This window comes from Chamaea fasciata, unplaced genomic scaffold, assembly GCF_029207755.1.
Source record: "Chamaea fasciata isolate MVZ Bird 193981 ecotype frontalis unplaced genomic scaffold, bChaFas1.0.hap1 SCAF_2, whole genome shotgun sequence".
Classification (NCBI taxonomy): Eukaryota; Metazoa; Chordata; class Aves; order Passeriformes; family Sylviidae; genus Chamaea; species Chamaea fasciata.
This window is the reverse complement of record NW_027094087.1, coordinates 47448362-47462789: the sequence shown is the minus strand read 5'-3', so window position 1 is coordinate 47462789 and position 14428 is coordinate 47448362. Positions and strand designations below refer to the sequence as shown.

Below are 14428 nucleotides of genomic sequence, written 5' to 3'. Positions count from 1 at the left end.
AGCTTGCTGTTTCATTTACTGGGATACAGTATTATGTATTTAGTAAAATATGTAATGAAGGAGGAGGTTTTAAATCCTCTGAAGTATTAGATACAGACGTAAAAAATAGGCTTCAAAAATAGGTTAACCTAACATCTATGCTCTACGTATTTTAATGTGTGCCTGTAACGTAGTTGTCATAACCAAATGTTCTTTGTGTACATTTATCTGAATTGGTAGAGGCAAAACTGGATTTTTTTTTCTTACTCAAGTTTATGCCTGTGAACATGTGATATCATGTTCACAGTCTTGTGAAGAGCTTGAAAGTTGCAGATTCTGAGTTTGGAGTTGGGAAGAAAACCAGACTTTAAAGTCTCTTCTTTAAAATAAAATGTAGAACCAGACATGGAAACCTCAGTTCAAATACCTGCTGTCCTGAGGGAGTGCTCAAAATTTTGATGAATATTTAATTGCCTTTGCAAAGAAGAACAGTCTCAATTTAAAAGAAAAAAAAAAATTCACTTCAGAATAGCATATATATTTTCACAAACATTAGCCCATTAGCTGTTTTCAGACTGAGAGTGCTCCTCTTTGCCGTAGGACTGAGAAATCTTGATGAGGACTAAAGTGCCTTGAAACAGAGATGTTACAGTTGTTTTTACCACCATTTTGACTTGTCATGATCTTGTGGGGAAAAAAAGGAATGAAATAACCTCCATCACATGCTGGCAGGATTAAGGCAAACCTCCCCCCACCTCTTTTGGCAATACAGTAGTTAATTAAGAATCTCTCGACTTGCAGTAGAAATTGCCAAATTTATTTAAATGCATATAATCTAGATAGGTTACCTGTTCTCTTCTTCCCCTCCCCATTTTCTTCTCAATAATATTAACTTCTTTCTTGTACAGCAATTATCTGAACTTGAAAAAAAAAAAAAAAAAAAAAAAAAGGTAGGTTCAGTGAGTCCTTGGCTCATTTAGTCATCGGTGGAAATTAAAATTTGAATTCCTGTCAGAAAGAAATGTTTCAGACTTCCAGCCAAGAAGCAGAAATTAAAAGGATGGGTAACTTGGCAGCTTAACAGTGAGAAAATACCTGTGCCAAAATCTAGTCTGTCTTCTTTTGGTTGTGGTTTTACATCATTATGGCACTGTCAACTGGCTGAATTTCTCTTCTTTACAGCCACAGTATGGTGGAGTTCAGACTGTATGGAGTAAAAAAAACCCAAACAAAACTGTTATGGTAGCAGTGTGATAATTCAGATCCTTGGTGTAGCCCACTTCACAGCACAGCAGAACAGGCATGTGCTTGAATTACAAGACAATTGAATCAGACCCTAAGTGGAAATACTTGAAATTCAAATCGCTTTGGTTGCTTAATTTGATCTAATCTTATAACCCAGGCACATGGGAGCACCTGGGAGTGTTGCAGGTTCTGCTGTTGGTACCAGCCTTGCTCCCGCTGTGGTCTGGGGATGAGATGGCTCCTGCTGCCCAGTCTCTGCCTGCTTGCTTTTTGCACCAGATGCCTCTCCGTACACTCTGCAGCTGTGGCTTTTGTTTGAAATGCTTCCCCTTCTACTCTTTTCAGTTCTTCTCCTTTTGTGGTGCCAGTTGCTATTGCCTGTATGTTAATTGTATGTTCCCAGTGAACAGGTTGGTTACAGTGGCTTGTCCTGATCCCTTGCTGAATATTCATTTTGCTATATAAACACTACAAAAACAGAAAGAGAGAACATTTGTGAACAACTGTTGCCAGATATCTGGTCATCTAAGAAACAGAAGACACTGTATTCCCAGAGAGACCATTTAAATTCAACATTTCAAGGCTTTACGATACTTGTTCTGAAAGCAGAGCGCATATTTATTTGTTCTTCACATTGTGACAGGAAATGGAAAAAGAGTAGGAAAGGACCATTTAAGCTTATAATTTATTTATGATGACTTAAGCATTATAGGAAAACATGTGCTTGGTTTTTTTTGAACCACTGTTTGCCACATAAAAACATTCATAGATGGGCCTTTGAGAAGCTCCTTAAAATGTATTGGTGGGTGTCTGCTCTGAGAGAGCCTCTGTTCCTGCTCTGTGGTGGCAGTCAGGGGCTGCTCAGGTCACTGCTCCCTCCAGACATGGAACTGGTTGGATCTGGCCATCATCGAACGGCGCTGAGCTGCCCCCGGAGCTTTTTTTCAGCGCTGTGATCTCAGAGTCGTGTTTCAAGTGACCCGTCACATGCGCGCTCGCTCTGTGTGTGGCGGCTTCCTGTTGCTGGAGAACAGCTCCAGTTAGTCAATTAGCTGGTGATGAGAAGTATGGCTTGGGAAACTTCAGAACGGCCTGGATGTCAAGAATCAGGAAGCAATTTGCATGTATAAAATATTTTAGGACTTGTGTATGTGCTAAATATATCCTGCAGTCTGTGACATCAGTAATATTTATACTATATTTATACTGTTTCAATGCCCAGTGTCAAGTAATAAATTCAAGAATAGACTTCAGGAATGCTGGCCTTGAATTATCTTCCTGTACCTTCAGCCTGTGTTCTTTCTTTAGTGTTTTATGAAAAAGAGTCCTGTACCCAATTTTCTTCCTGGGTAAAGGTGAGAGAAATAACTGTAGGAGCATCTGCGGATGGCAGGGAGAAGGAATTTTGCTGACCTGAGATATTCTAGAATACGTGGTTTTATTGCATGGGTCACGGGTAAACAGGGCCTTGCCTTCAGCCACTAGCCTTGGCTGAAGGGAAGTCCTAGAAAGAGTGGGAGAATGAACAAGGGGGTAAAAATTAAGATAGAAGGGAGAGCAGGGAATAGAGCTATGAGGCATGAGCAGAAAAGGAGCTAAGAGAGGAGCCGGGATAAGGGAGGAGGAAGAAAGACAGCGAGGACTAGAGAGCGAGGTCTTTTTTACAGTGCATTATATTTTCTTTTGTGATGAATATTCTAATTTATAGTGATCAACCAATACAAGACACAAAATTCTATAGAATTTACATGTAGCCTTATAAGAGCTACTACATTACTATACTATGTTATATTTTAAACTCTAAAAACTACTCTTTAGACTTTTCTGTTTTGTTACATTGATTTTTGGTTCTTAGTTAGCAGAAGGGTATCATTCCATCAAAAGGGATTCTCCCTCAGCTGGCTAGGCTATTGTTTTCAGGTTATATAGGAACTAAGACTCGGTATCCTACAACTCAAAGTAAGCTTCCATTTCTATTTCGATTATAGGTTTCATATTTTCAGAATCTTTTGCTAAACAATCATATTTATAAGGTCTCCCTCATTCATCTTCCCCAACAAATAAGGAAAGATGTTTTTATTACAATGTAACTGTGGAAATTCTTTCTCTCTTCAGATTGGGAAGAAGAACAAGTCAGCAGTCCAAATATCTTGCGGCTTATTTATCAAGGGAGGTTTCTTCATGGCAATGTGACATTAGGAGGTATGAAAATAATTTTCATTATACATGTTACAGTTAGGCAAAGGGGATATTTACAGTTCTGTGAATACTACTTTACTGTTCAAGATCCACAGGATGGCCTGCTTTAAACTGTTTTTCTTGTGCATAGAGTGACATTGTACTTTATTGCATATTTTTCCATCCTGTTACCACGAGTTGTTAACTTCGCGAGGTACCACCTGCTAAGTCAAGTCTCCTCTCACACAAAGAGACTGTAGTGCTGCTTTGATTTGTTGTCTTTCTAAATAGAATATTTTGTTCCACCTCTCTTACACTGCATTTGCAAGACAAGCTACTTAATAAATATCTGAAGTATTTTAAAATGCTTGATAAACTTTATGATAAATGGTCAAACAATACTTTAAATCTTAGTGCAACGCAGGAAGACACCCTATGAATGAGAATGAGGGGAAGCATTCTTGCTGTCCAGTGCTCTCCCGGGGATACAATTGCATAGTTATGCCAAAACAACAGTAAATGGCTTCACTTCGTTTGCTAAGGAAATGCAATTCAACTGTGCCCCCTCGTGGCAACTGTTTCCCCTCAATTACGCATTTTGGTGGGAACCCTTGATAGAGGTGTGACACACACCTCTAAGTCATTTCTCCTTTTGTAGGTAGCATTTGCCAATGGGAATACCAGCTGTTATCAATGACTAAGCAATATGAGACTCTCCGTTCTGTGCCGATTTAAAAACAAATTAATGCTCCTACTTTGTGTGTTCCAATTATTTATGGTTTGGTATTTGAATGCATACAGAAAGGTGAATATAATGTAATATAATACAAAATCACCAATGAATTGGTTTTGAAGTTAAGAGGAATCTGTAAAAATAGTATTTCTGGACTGCTTATGGTGATGTTCCATGAAAAATTGACTGGGATGATATAGCTATTGATTCACTTTCTACCATTCCCAGTGTTGCCTACTTATAGATTTACTCCCCACATATATAAATTTTTAATGCTTCTATATATACAAACAAGATGATTGTCAGCTCAGCTGGAAGAACTCTGAATTTTTTATTTACTCTTTAATTTGTATTTTTACCAGGTGAGAGTGAGTGCAGCTAGTAGCAGTTGGAGTAGAGTTGAAAGACAAGTGTTAAGTCTTGGATCATCTCTGCAATTAAAGATGCTAGTCTTACCCTACATTTCCAGGCAAGGATAGCTAACTGGGATTTATTTTGCCATTCATCTGAGTGTTGCTCTTTACTACCAGCATTTTTTTCCCTTTAGTGACATTTGTCTAAATCTGAAAAAATGTTGAATATTTGTTTAATATATATAATATATTATTTAATGAGTTAAGCTGAAAAATAATAGCTGCATGCTGCTGACTCTTGCATTAACTTAGGTCTATAAATTTTGAACACTTACTTGGGTTCAGGGCATTTTAGTTCATTTTTTATCATTCATGCGTTGCAATTTAATCATCATGTTTTACCCCAAGGATCTTACATGTATATTAGTGTTTTTCAAAAATATTTTTGTTGCTGTATTGTTTTAAGAAAAAGAATCCCTAAAACATTGGCTTAACTTCAGCACTAATGAAGTTATCAGGAGTAAGATTACACAGCTGAAAGGGGAACAAGAATTCATGAAACAGCCTGAAAGGCTCTTACTTCAGTTTGTGTTATTCATTAGAGGTAACCTTAAGTGAACTAGTTACCTTTAAAAGGGAGGTGGAGGGGGGAGGTTTCTTGCTAAACACAATATTCGTATTATGTTTCATATACTATTATAATACACTTACATTTAGCTTTTCTAGCTGCAGTTTTCTTTGAGTTATAGCACTTCGTGTTATATTTGCTTTAGGTGATTAGGAAATACTGACTGGAATTTGGACCTCCTGAAAATCACCTTATCATCCAGTGAAACAGAAGTTTCCAAGGAAACAATTTGCTGTTTTCTTTTTTAACTGGAGTCCATTTTTGTTCACTTTTACCTTACACGTCTGTGTAGTGGCTTATGAATTTGAGTGAGTGAAAAACTTTATTTTCAAGAAATCATCCCTTTTGATACCTCCGGTGAATGGCCTGTCACTACAAGAACAGCAGAGCTCATGGCAGTGGAAGCAGTGTAGAACAGACACCTCTGTAAAGCTGCACTGCTTTTGCCTGCAGTGCTTGAGCCACACTGTTTTGTTGTGTCCTGCCTGTGCAGAGGGCTGGGGAGTTGGGTAGCAAGGCAAAGTCTGCTGTTCAGCGTCCAACAGGAAATTTAATCCTTTGGCTAAATATTTGTTCTGCAGTTTGCATTTCAAATAATATTAATTGGGGATGTTATACATAATCAGCAGTTTTCAATTTCTTGGTAGATAATGGTAATCAGCAGCATTTGCTTCCTTATTTACTGGGGAAGGGAGGTCAAACCACCGTGTGCCATCAACATTCCAAAAGGGGGTGAAAAGTAAGTTCTGACAATAGAAAATACAGAAAAACAATGGAACTGACCAATTGGGAAAGCAATTAAATACAATTTTGGTTAAAGTGTGAGAAAGGGGTGAGAGCACAAAGAGAAGAGCAAGAAAAGATTACTGAGCTTAGGTTAGCCTGTTCAGATGCTGTCATGGTGCTCCAAGCAAGAAACTGAAAATTTCTAGCAAGAATTTGTGCAAACTATGCAAACTACTAGCTGAAATTAGTTAATATAAATATTAGCATAGTTCTACTTGATTGCTGTAAATAGTTAATCTCGACAACTCACTAATCTCCTGAATTGTGTTGATATTATGAAAGATGTTTCTAATGTGATTATTTTGTAAGTCAAGAGTTTATGTTATGAAGACAGTCCTTTTCCATGGAGTTTGCAAAGAGCATATGAACAGTCAGTTAAGAGTTTTCAGTTGTGTCATGGTATCAAGTACCCAAAATACATCATCTTTGTCAGATTTCAAGCTATCAATAGCTTCTAGCTGCAGGCACAGGCAGTGCTTCAAGTAAATTAAGCAACTTTCAGATTTGCCTTTCCATTCAGATGGCTTTTCCCAAAGTACAGCTGCTTCAAAGAATCTTGTGGAGTTCTGTATCACTTTGTGTGCTTAGACCTGTGTTTGAAACTGTGTTTTAATCATAATTTTCATTTTTTAAAATAAATATGTGGGCAACAAACATGATTTAATAGCGGTGTTGTAGTGAGGCTTTTTATTAGTGAGTCTTTAATCTCTGCTGCAGTGATTAAAACAGAGAGGCATTTTTTGCTTCAGTTACCTTCAGGTTTATTGGCCATTCCTTATTAATTTATTCACTTAAAATGCCATTTCACTGTATGTGAAAATAAAGGCCGTAACTTGAGTTTGATAGGACAAAATCTACTCAAATCAGAATTTTTTGTGTATTAAGGATTAAATTGTTAAATTTATCACTGACTTTTTTTCCACTATAAGTTGGGAAGGACAGAACTTAGATCATCTTTGCCTTCTATTTCTCAGAAAAAAAATCAAAGAAGATACTCTAAGTATACAGTGTAGTTGTATACTTAAATTGGAATGTAAAAAATACCATTTTAGCTTCAGACACAAGCAGAATGAATTGTGGAAGGCACCATTTTTAAAAATTTTGTGTTGTTAAAGCTCACAAAGGCAGCATTGTGAGAACTACTACTTTGATATTTTTCACATGCAGCTGATGTTACAGCTTAGTATTAAAAGGCAAGATGCAGACTTTTTTTTTCAAAAAATCTGTCACGGATCAAAATGTGTTTTAGGAAAATCTATTTTGCAGTAGAGGCCCAGTGTTTTGATACCTCATGAATAACGATTTGGTGGCTGCATTAGCAACTTTTTTACATCCTTGTCATTGAAGAGTGCTTAACACCTGAGTCTTGGCATGAAAGCCCACTTCACTTTTACTCAAAAGAGGAAGGCTAAGTTTCTTAAAGGAGTATGATGTCTTAAAGAATGCAGTGTTCTAAGTGACTGTTGTCATGCCCTGAGTCCCTAATTTACCAAACTTCAACCAGTAAGCAGTTCAAACCTAACAGTAGGAACTTTGGAACAGGTGTTAATCCAATTATAGTTCGTTTCAACTGGGTATTTTGGAGAAAAAAGGGTTGATATAATGTGTTAATAACTCTCCCTTTGTCCTTTTGCAGCATTAAAACTTCCTTTTGGCAAAACAACAGTGATGCATTTGGTGGCTAGAGAGACACTGCCAGAACCAAACTCTCAAGGTAGGCTGGGCACTAGAGGAGTTTCTTACTTGAGTACATGGCAAAGTGGTCAGGTCTCTTACAGGCTTTTTGAGTATTTCATAGTAGAGAAAAGTCAAGTCCTTGTGCTCTTTTGTGAAGAAGCTAATGGAATGCTTTTGTACATGTTTGTAGAAAACTAAGGAATTAGCTTTCTGGTTTAGCATTTTTATATAGTGCAGAAACTTACTCAGTCCTTAAAAGCTTGTTTTTATTGTAAAAACTACTCCTGATTTATTTTTCAGTTATGTATGCATGTGTATAACAATAAATATTTTATTACTGGAAATAATTAAGAACAGACTTGTATTAAGCATACTCTCAAACAATACAGCCTCATTGCTTTAGAAATTGAATGTAAGTAAAACTTCTGTCTTCTTTGCAGGTCAAAGGAACCGTGAAAAAACTGGAGAAAGCAATTGCTGTGTAATCCTGTAAACCCTGATAGCTTTACCTGCTAAGTGTGATGTAATATAGTCTTTGTCTTTCATGCTGCTGGAATAGAAGAGGCCCTACCTTGCTTCAAACACCTGTAGGAAGAGCCTGTCTGTAAATCCACGGAACTGAAATAATACACGAACACTGTCTCATTAGTCTTTTTTTTTAAAAAAAAGTGAAAGATCTATGAACACTTTAATTGTTTTATTTTTTTTCAATTCTTCCTTTTTGTTTGTTGAATAATCTTACAGTACATCACTTTTTGAAAGAATTCAATCTCCAGAAAGGTTTGTGTTCTTTTCCATAGCAGGAATCTTTTTGCTACCACAAAAATCTGCATTAACCGGATCTAACCAGTCAAGCTTTCTAGATGCAATTTGCACTAAATATGGTTGACAGTATATTTCTCATCAACAATCTCTAACAATATTTGAGACATCTAGTAATCCACAATGTATAATGCAACACTGGAAAATAGTATGTTAATAATTAAAAAAAAATCTCACTTATGGCCAAATCAAAGGAAAAACTCTTCAGTCAATTCTACCTAAGTCAACCTCGGTGGCCAAACTGGCACAGAATACTAACTAAACCAAGTCTAACTATATATATTTTCACTGCAACAAAGAAAAAATACTATGTGCCTGTAATTTAAAAGCACTCTGTAGAGGGCTGATGAAACTGATTTTTTTTGTTACTGTGTGCACTCCAATCGTGTGTTAGTTGAGTGCTTATTCAGACAGCACAAACAAGTGCAGAGAGTGCATTTCCGAGCCTTAATATGGGAGGGGTAGTTTCCTGTAGTTCATAGGCTTTTATTATTGTGCATAAACGTTAGAAAACGTCATTTACTAATCAATTTTATGTATTTGAATATTGGCAATTGGTGTTTTTCAGTCATTTTTCTCATCTGTACCTTAGACTCCAGTGTCATGCTTACTCATTAGAGATTTCAAAAGAATTATTAAAATTTAAAAAGCAAAAAGAAAAACCTCTGCCATAATACTAGTTTTGTTTCTTTACGTAATCTGCATTTGGTATTAGTGCTTGCAATGGTATTAAAATCAGAAGCTGATTTTTGAAGGCATACATAATTGAAAAGGATGCCATTCTTTTATTTCATATCAATAATTTAAATGTTGATATGCTAAAGAAATTTGCACAGCACTAAAGCATGAGCTAGTTTCATCTAAACCTGTAAAAATAAAAAGAAATAAAAATTAAAAAATATAAAAGATTTTATATTTTTTCACTGGGGAGGAATTCTTCCTGGGTGAAATTACAAATATGTGTAGAATATATTTAATAAAAATCTTATAAAATACATAACTATAGAAGTTAAATATAGATTGGCGTGTAGTATAATAGAACAATATTCCATATAAATAGCTTTAGCCTTTAAAAAACTGAGTCACAGGTTGACATTGTGTTCTGTACTTAAGTGTCCACAACTCTTACAGATGTTCTGTGTAATCGTTTTTCCGAATGATTGGCATCATTCAAATGTAAACAGGTTATTTTATTCATTGTTACTGCTTTGATGAAATGCTTTATATGCAGTAGATTTACAAAAATATTGTTCATACTGATCAGAATTAAATTTGTATAGAGCAGAGTTTTAAAACAAATTGTAAATAGCACTAAACATTTTCTTTCTGCAACCTGTACTGATAGACACTTCTGTAAACTAAATAAAAGAATATTGTAGTGCATTTCAGTGGTGTTTCAAGGATTGTAATTCGGTCTGAACTGCTTTTAATAGTATTTCTTAATCTGGAAATTAAGTAAGGAGTCCATTTTACTTATTTTAGAAAAAGGAGGGGCACAAATCCTGCTGAAAAATGCTAATGGGATTTATCACTTCAATATTTGTTTTCCTTTCAATTCATAAGTGGCCTGGAAGTCTTTTTTCTGTTGAAGAGGAATGTGAGCATGAGCAGTTGCAAACGTGCAGCTGCATCACACCCTTGTGTGCCTCACAGGAGCCATGTGCTTGTACTGTGAGATTTTGCAGTCTTCATTTACTGATAGCAAAAAGCATGCACATATACCCCTTGAGGTGCTGGGAAGTGAGATGACACCATTATGTGCTCACAATCAAAATGCATCTTGGGAGGGGGCTTTTCTTTCTACTCTGCAGTGTGGTTGCTAAATAAGATCTTTTTCTTTAAAAAGACAAAAATGTGGTAGACTTCCCTTTTCCAAAATGCCGACCATCCAAGTAACACACACTTAGATGGGAAATGGCTATGACAGCACAAGAAAAAGAAATGGTCTGAGACAAGACAAGCTCAGTTAGTTAAACAAGTCTTTCAAATGCATTGATTTTGAAAAAAAAAAAAAAAAGAATGCATGAGATGTAATCCTGGTTTGAAAAAGTAGCCAGGTACTTAATACAGAACCAATACATAAAAATCCAGAAACTTCTAGTTAAAGTATTTGGTGAAGTTCTGTAACAAATTATGCAGAGTTCCTTTTGTTAAGATGAAGAAGATGCATACATGCACATGTCCAAGCAAATCCTTAAATACTGCCTGGCATTTAAAGCATGCCAAAATGACTCCTGCAGAAAGTGGAATAGAACAGTTTGCCTGAATTTTCCCACCGATTGTCAGAGTTCTGCCCTTGGAAGAGGTGTGAGGTGGGTGGAAAACTGGGGTGGGGGGATTACAAAAAGATGTGTGTTTTTTCCTTGTGTGCTTTGTATTGTGGTTTGTGTATTTGCCAAAACAAAAGCAGTAGTTCTTAGTCCCACATTTCCCAGTCCTGCTAAAGCTCATGCATATGCTTCTCTTCTACTTTGATTGGATACTAGCAGCCCAAACAGATTAAAGCTAAGTCTTTGCAGGGTCAGCCTGTAGGTTGGTCTGATAATACACTGAAGATTTTGACATTTGATTTGCACTGCTAGATGGAAATTATCTTTTCCCTATGCATGAGTTAATAGATGTCATGAAGGAAGGGAAGGAGAGGATGATCTGGAGCCCTTCTTATTCTGAAATATCATGAAGGGACTAAATCTGTCTCCTATACCATTGTGCGTGTGTTATAAACAATCACACATGTGAGGAGTAATATTGTGGCCCATAGCCCAGAGGTCTGTGCAGCCCTTCAGAAGGACTTTGATTGGGTGGAGAAATGGGCAGAGAGGAACTGTCTGAAAGTCAACAAAGGCAAAAGCAGGGTTCTTGCCCTTGCACCAGCACAGGCTGAGGGAAGTTGTGGAGAATGACCTGGGGGTCCTGGTGGACACCAAGCTGTCCCTGAGCCAGCAGTGCCCATGTGGCCAAGAAGGCCATTGGTATCCTGGGGTGGATTAGGATGGAAGAACATTGCCAGCACGTCAGGGGAGGTGATCCTGCCCCTCTACTCTGCCCTGGAGAGGCCACACCTGGAGTGCAGTGTCCAGTTCTGGGTTCCACAGGACAAGAGAGACATGGAGCTCCTGGAGCCGGTCCAGTGGAGGATACCTGGGGAACTAGAGCATCTCTCTTACAAGGAAAGGCTAAGGGAGTTGGACCTGTTCAGCCTCAAGAAGAGAAGACTTGAGAGGGGACCTTATCGGTGTCTGTAAGCATCCAGAGGGAGGTGTCAGAGGACAGCTCCAGGCTCTGCTCGGCAGTGCTGAGCAATAGGGCAGAAGGCAATGGGCAGAAACTGATGTACAGGAAGTTCCACCTGAACATGAGGAAGAACTTCTTTATTGTGTAGTGACTGCACACTGGAACAGAATGCCCAGAGAGGTTGTGGAGTGTCCCTCACTGGAGACATCCAAGAACTGTTGGGGTGCAATCCTGTGTCATTTGCTCTGGGATGGCCCTGGTTGAGCAGGGAGGTTGGACCAGATGACTGACTGTGGTCCCCTCCAGCCTGGCCCATTCTGTCATATCTGGTAGCAATGAAAGTGCTCTGCAATTTCTGTTCTCTTAAAAGGTAGCATAATTATGGCTTTGGAAACAGTCATGGGGATTAGCTCAGCTGCCAGAGGAAGGAAGCGTGGCTGTGTAATATTAGAGGCTTTGCTAAGGTGCTGCTTCAAGATTCATTTAATGCTGATCTCTGCAGTTTATGGATACCATTCCTTAATACACTGCATTTGCAACAGAAGGAACAATGATTTAATTTAGCTGAGAAACACACAGCACTTTATAAAAACTTCCTTCCTCTCTCACAGGTAAGAAGGCAGGCAGGTGTTTCTGGGCTAGCCAGAAATCAGGAGTGGCTGCTGCTGCTGCTTTCCAGGGGAGTAAACCTTGCGTATTTTGTAGTTCTCTGTGTGTTCTGATAAGATTTCTTACCCAAATCTTGCTTCAAGAAGTAAATAGAGGGATGGATATACTTCTCCATCTAAAACCCTCTTGCTAACTCTATATTAAGTAGTTAAACTTAAGCAGATTTTGAGCTGTATGTCCTGTGTAAATTGGCATTTAGAAAATTAAGAGCAGTTACACTATTGAAATTGGGAAATTCTGTGCCTAAATCAGAGAAAATGCCAAGATCTGTTAAGACTCTTAAAAGAGAGTTATTTTCCCCCTTTATTTCTACTGCAGTATTGAGGTTCTTCCTAGATACCCTGTCTTGGCCGTAGCTTTGAGTTTCAAGCTTATTTTCAGAGCACAATAAAAGGTTTGTTACTCAAGAGGCTGATGGTAATATATGGTTCATGATATTAAGCTGTTAACAATCCTCAAAAAGTAGGATAATAAAGGCATATTTGTCCTTCTGTGCCACGTGTACATACCTGTGAAGAGATTTAAAATGTGAGAGCTAATTTGCTTACCAATTTATTACACTAGCCTGTATAATTACAAAACCCTGGTTATGCTCTGGGTTTTTCCAATAGTTTATTATTGACTTCTGCTGGGCTTCTTGTTGTTGTTGTTAAAGGTTTGGGGTTTTTTTTAAATTAATCTGGAAAATGAATGACCAGTGAGATAGAAAATAATGAAGGTTATTAAAGTCAAGCTCACAAAAAAAAAAAAAAAAAAAAAAAAAAAAAAAGACTGTAATGGTACTTTATCAAGCTCATGGAGTGGATCACAGTGACAAATGAAGTTGCCACTTGGAATGTGAAAGACAGCATAGGTAGAGAAAGCAAAGTATTCTAACAGCTCTTATTTTTGAAATTATCTGGATCAGTCCGTGTCTGAGCTCTGGGCATCATGGGTAAATGCTTTGTATTTCAAGTTCCTTAGGATTTTGAAAATGCTAACAAAAATAGTGAGACAGCAGAAATATTACAGAGAGATTGAAAAGAATGAGACATTAAAATAGCTACAGTGATGATTAACACAGACAAAATGGATGGAGAACTTCTATTTTTATCTTGTACCTTTACAGGCCCAGTTTTTACATTTGTAAAGCAGAGGTGACAAATTCAGATTTGATAGAAACATTTTTTCATTAAATGAATGGCACTCATTGCCACCAGAAGTAATCTGAGGAGAACAGTTGAACTAGATATAAAAGTAAAATGGTTTATTGTATCAATGAAAATTGATAGAATTTACAGAACTAGCAACATTAGTGATGCCAAACTCTTTCCCAACAAGGTAGTATTTTTGTCCCTCAGACATTGTTACCTTTCAGTGAAGAACCCAGCTTTAAGGGGAAAAATACTTCTGGCATGTCACCACCTCCATTATGTACAAGCAAGTGCATTATGTGAGCCCCAGGGCCAGCGTATCGTGTACTCCAGCAGTTTATCTCTACAAACCTCCTGCTTCCCAAGAAGAAATTTTAGTCAGAGTCGAGGTGGTATTTGTGCTTTCCTGGAGCAGGCTTGAGGGACTAATTTACTGTGTTTTAGCTGGTAGAGAATGTGAACCTTAGGGCCCAAACTGCTGCCTATTGAGTGGTGCCAGATACAAGAATTCTGCTTTTACCAATTCCAAGGATGCTGAATTTATAGGTAGTAAATGTTTTGACACTTCTAACAGAAAATACTCTTCAACTACTATTTTGTTTCGATAGAGGCAAAGTAGTGGGATGAAACAACAATTTTCCTTTTTTTCTTTCATCTATTCCTTGAACTAAAAATCAGGAAGAAACAAGGAGAGAAGTTTTAGGTACCTACCATAGGATCAACCATTAAATATCTGGTGAAAATAAACTGACCAGCAGCTATCCATGCAAAAAAGAGCAACTGTAGGAAAGAGGTGATCAGTGCCCACAGTCAGCAAGTGATTGCCAGGGTGAAGTAGCTCAGGTTGAGAAGGAGAGGCAAAATGGGGTGACAAGTTGTCACTTTGGGACTTTCAGCTGGCAAAAAAGGGGAATAGGATCTTGCACCAGTCATTAGGGAGCAGAATAACAGAGGGGAACTGCCTGTAGAGGGTAGATTGGAAAACTAATGT

At 37.6% G+C, this 14428-nt stretch overlaps 1 protein-coding gene across 1 annotated transcript in view; it reads left to right on the top strand.

The window, feature by feature from the left end:
- UBL3 (ubiquitin like 3) overlaps positions 1-9784 on the top strand; it is a 56970-nt gene extending 47186 nt beyond the window's left edge. The window contains exons 3-5 of the mRNA XM_066175955.1: positions 3340-3426; positions 7539-7616; positions 8020-9784. Coding sequence (XP_066032052.1) covers positions 3340-3426; positions 7539-7616; positions 8020-8072 — 218 coding nt within the window. The 3' untranslated portion in view covers positions 8073-9784. The remainder of the gene's footprint in view (positions 1-3339; positions 3427-7538; positions 7617-8019) is intronic.
- The last annotated feature ends 4644 nt before the right edge of the window (positions 9785-14428 follow it).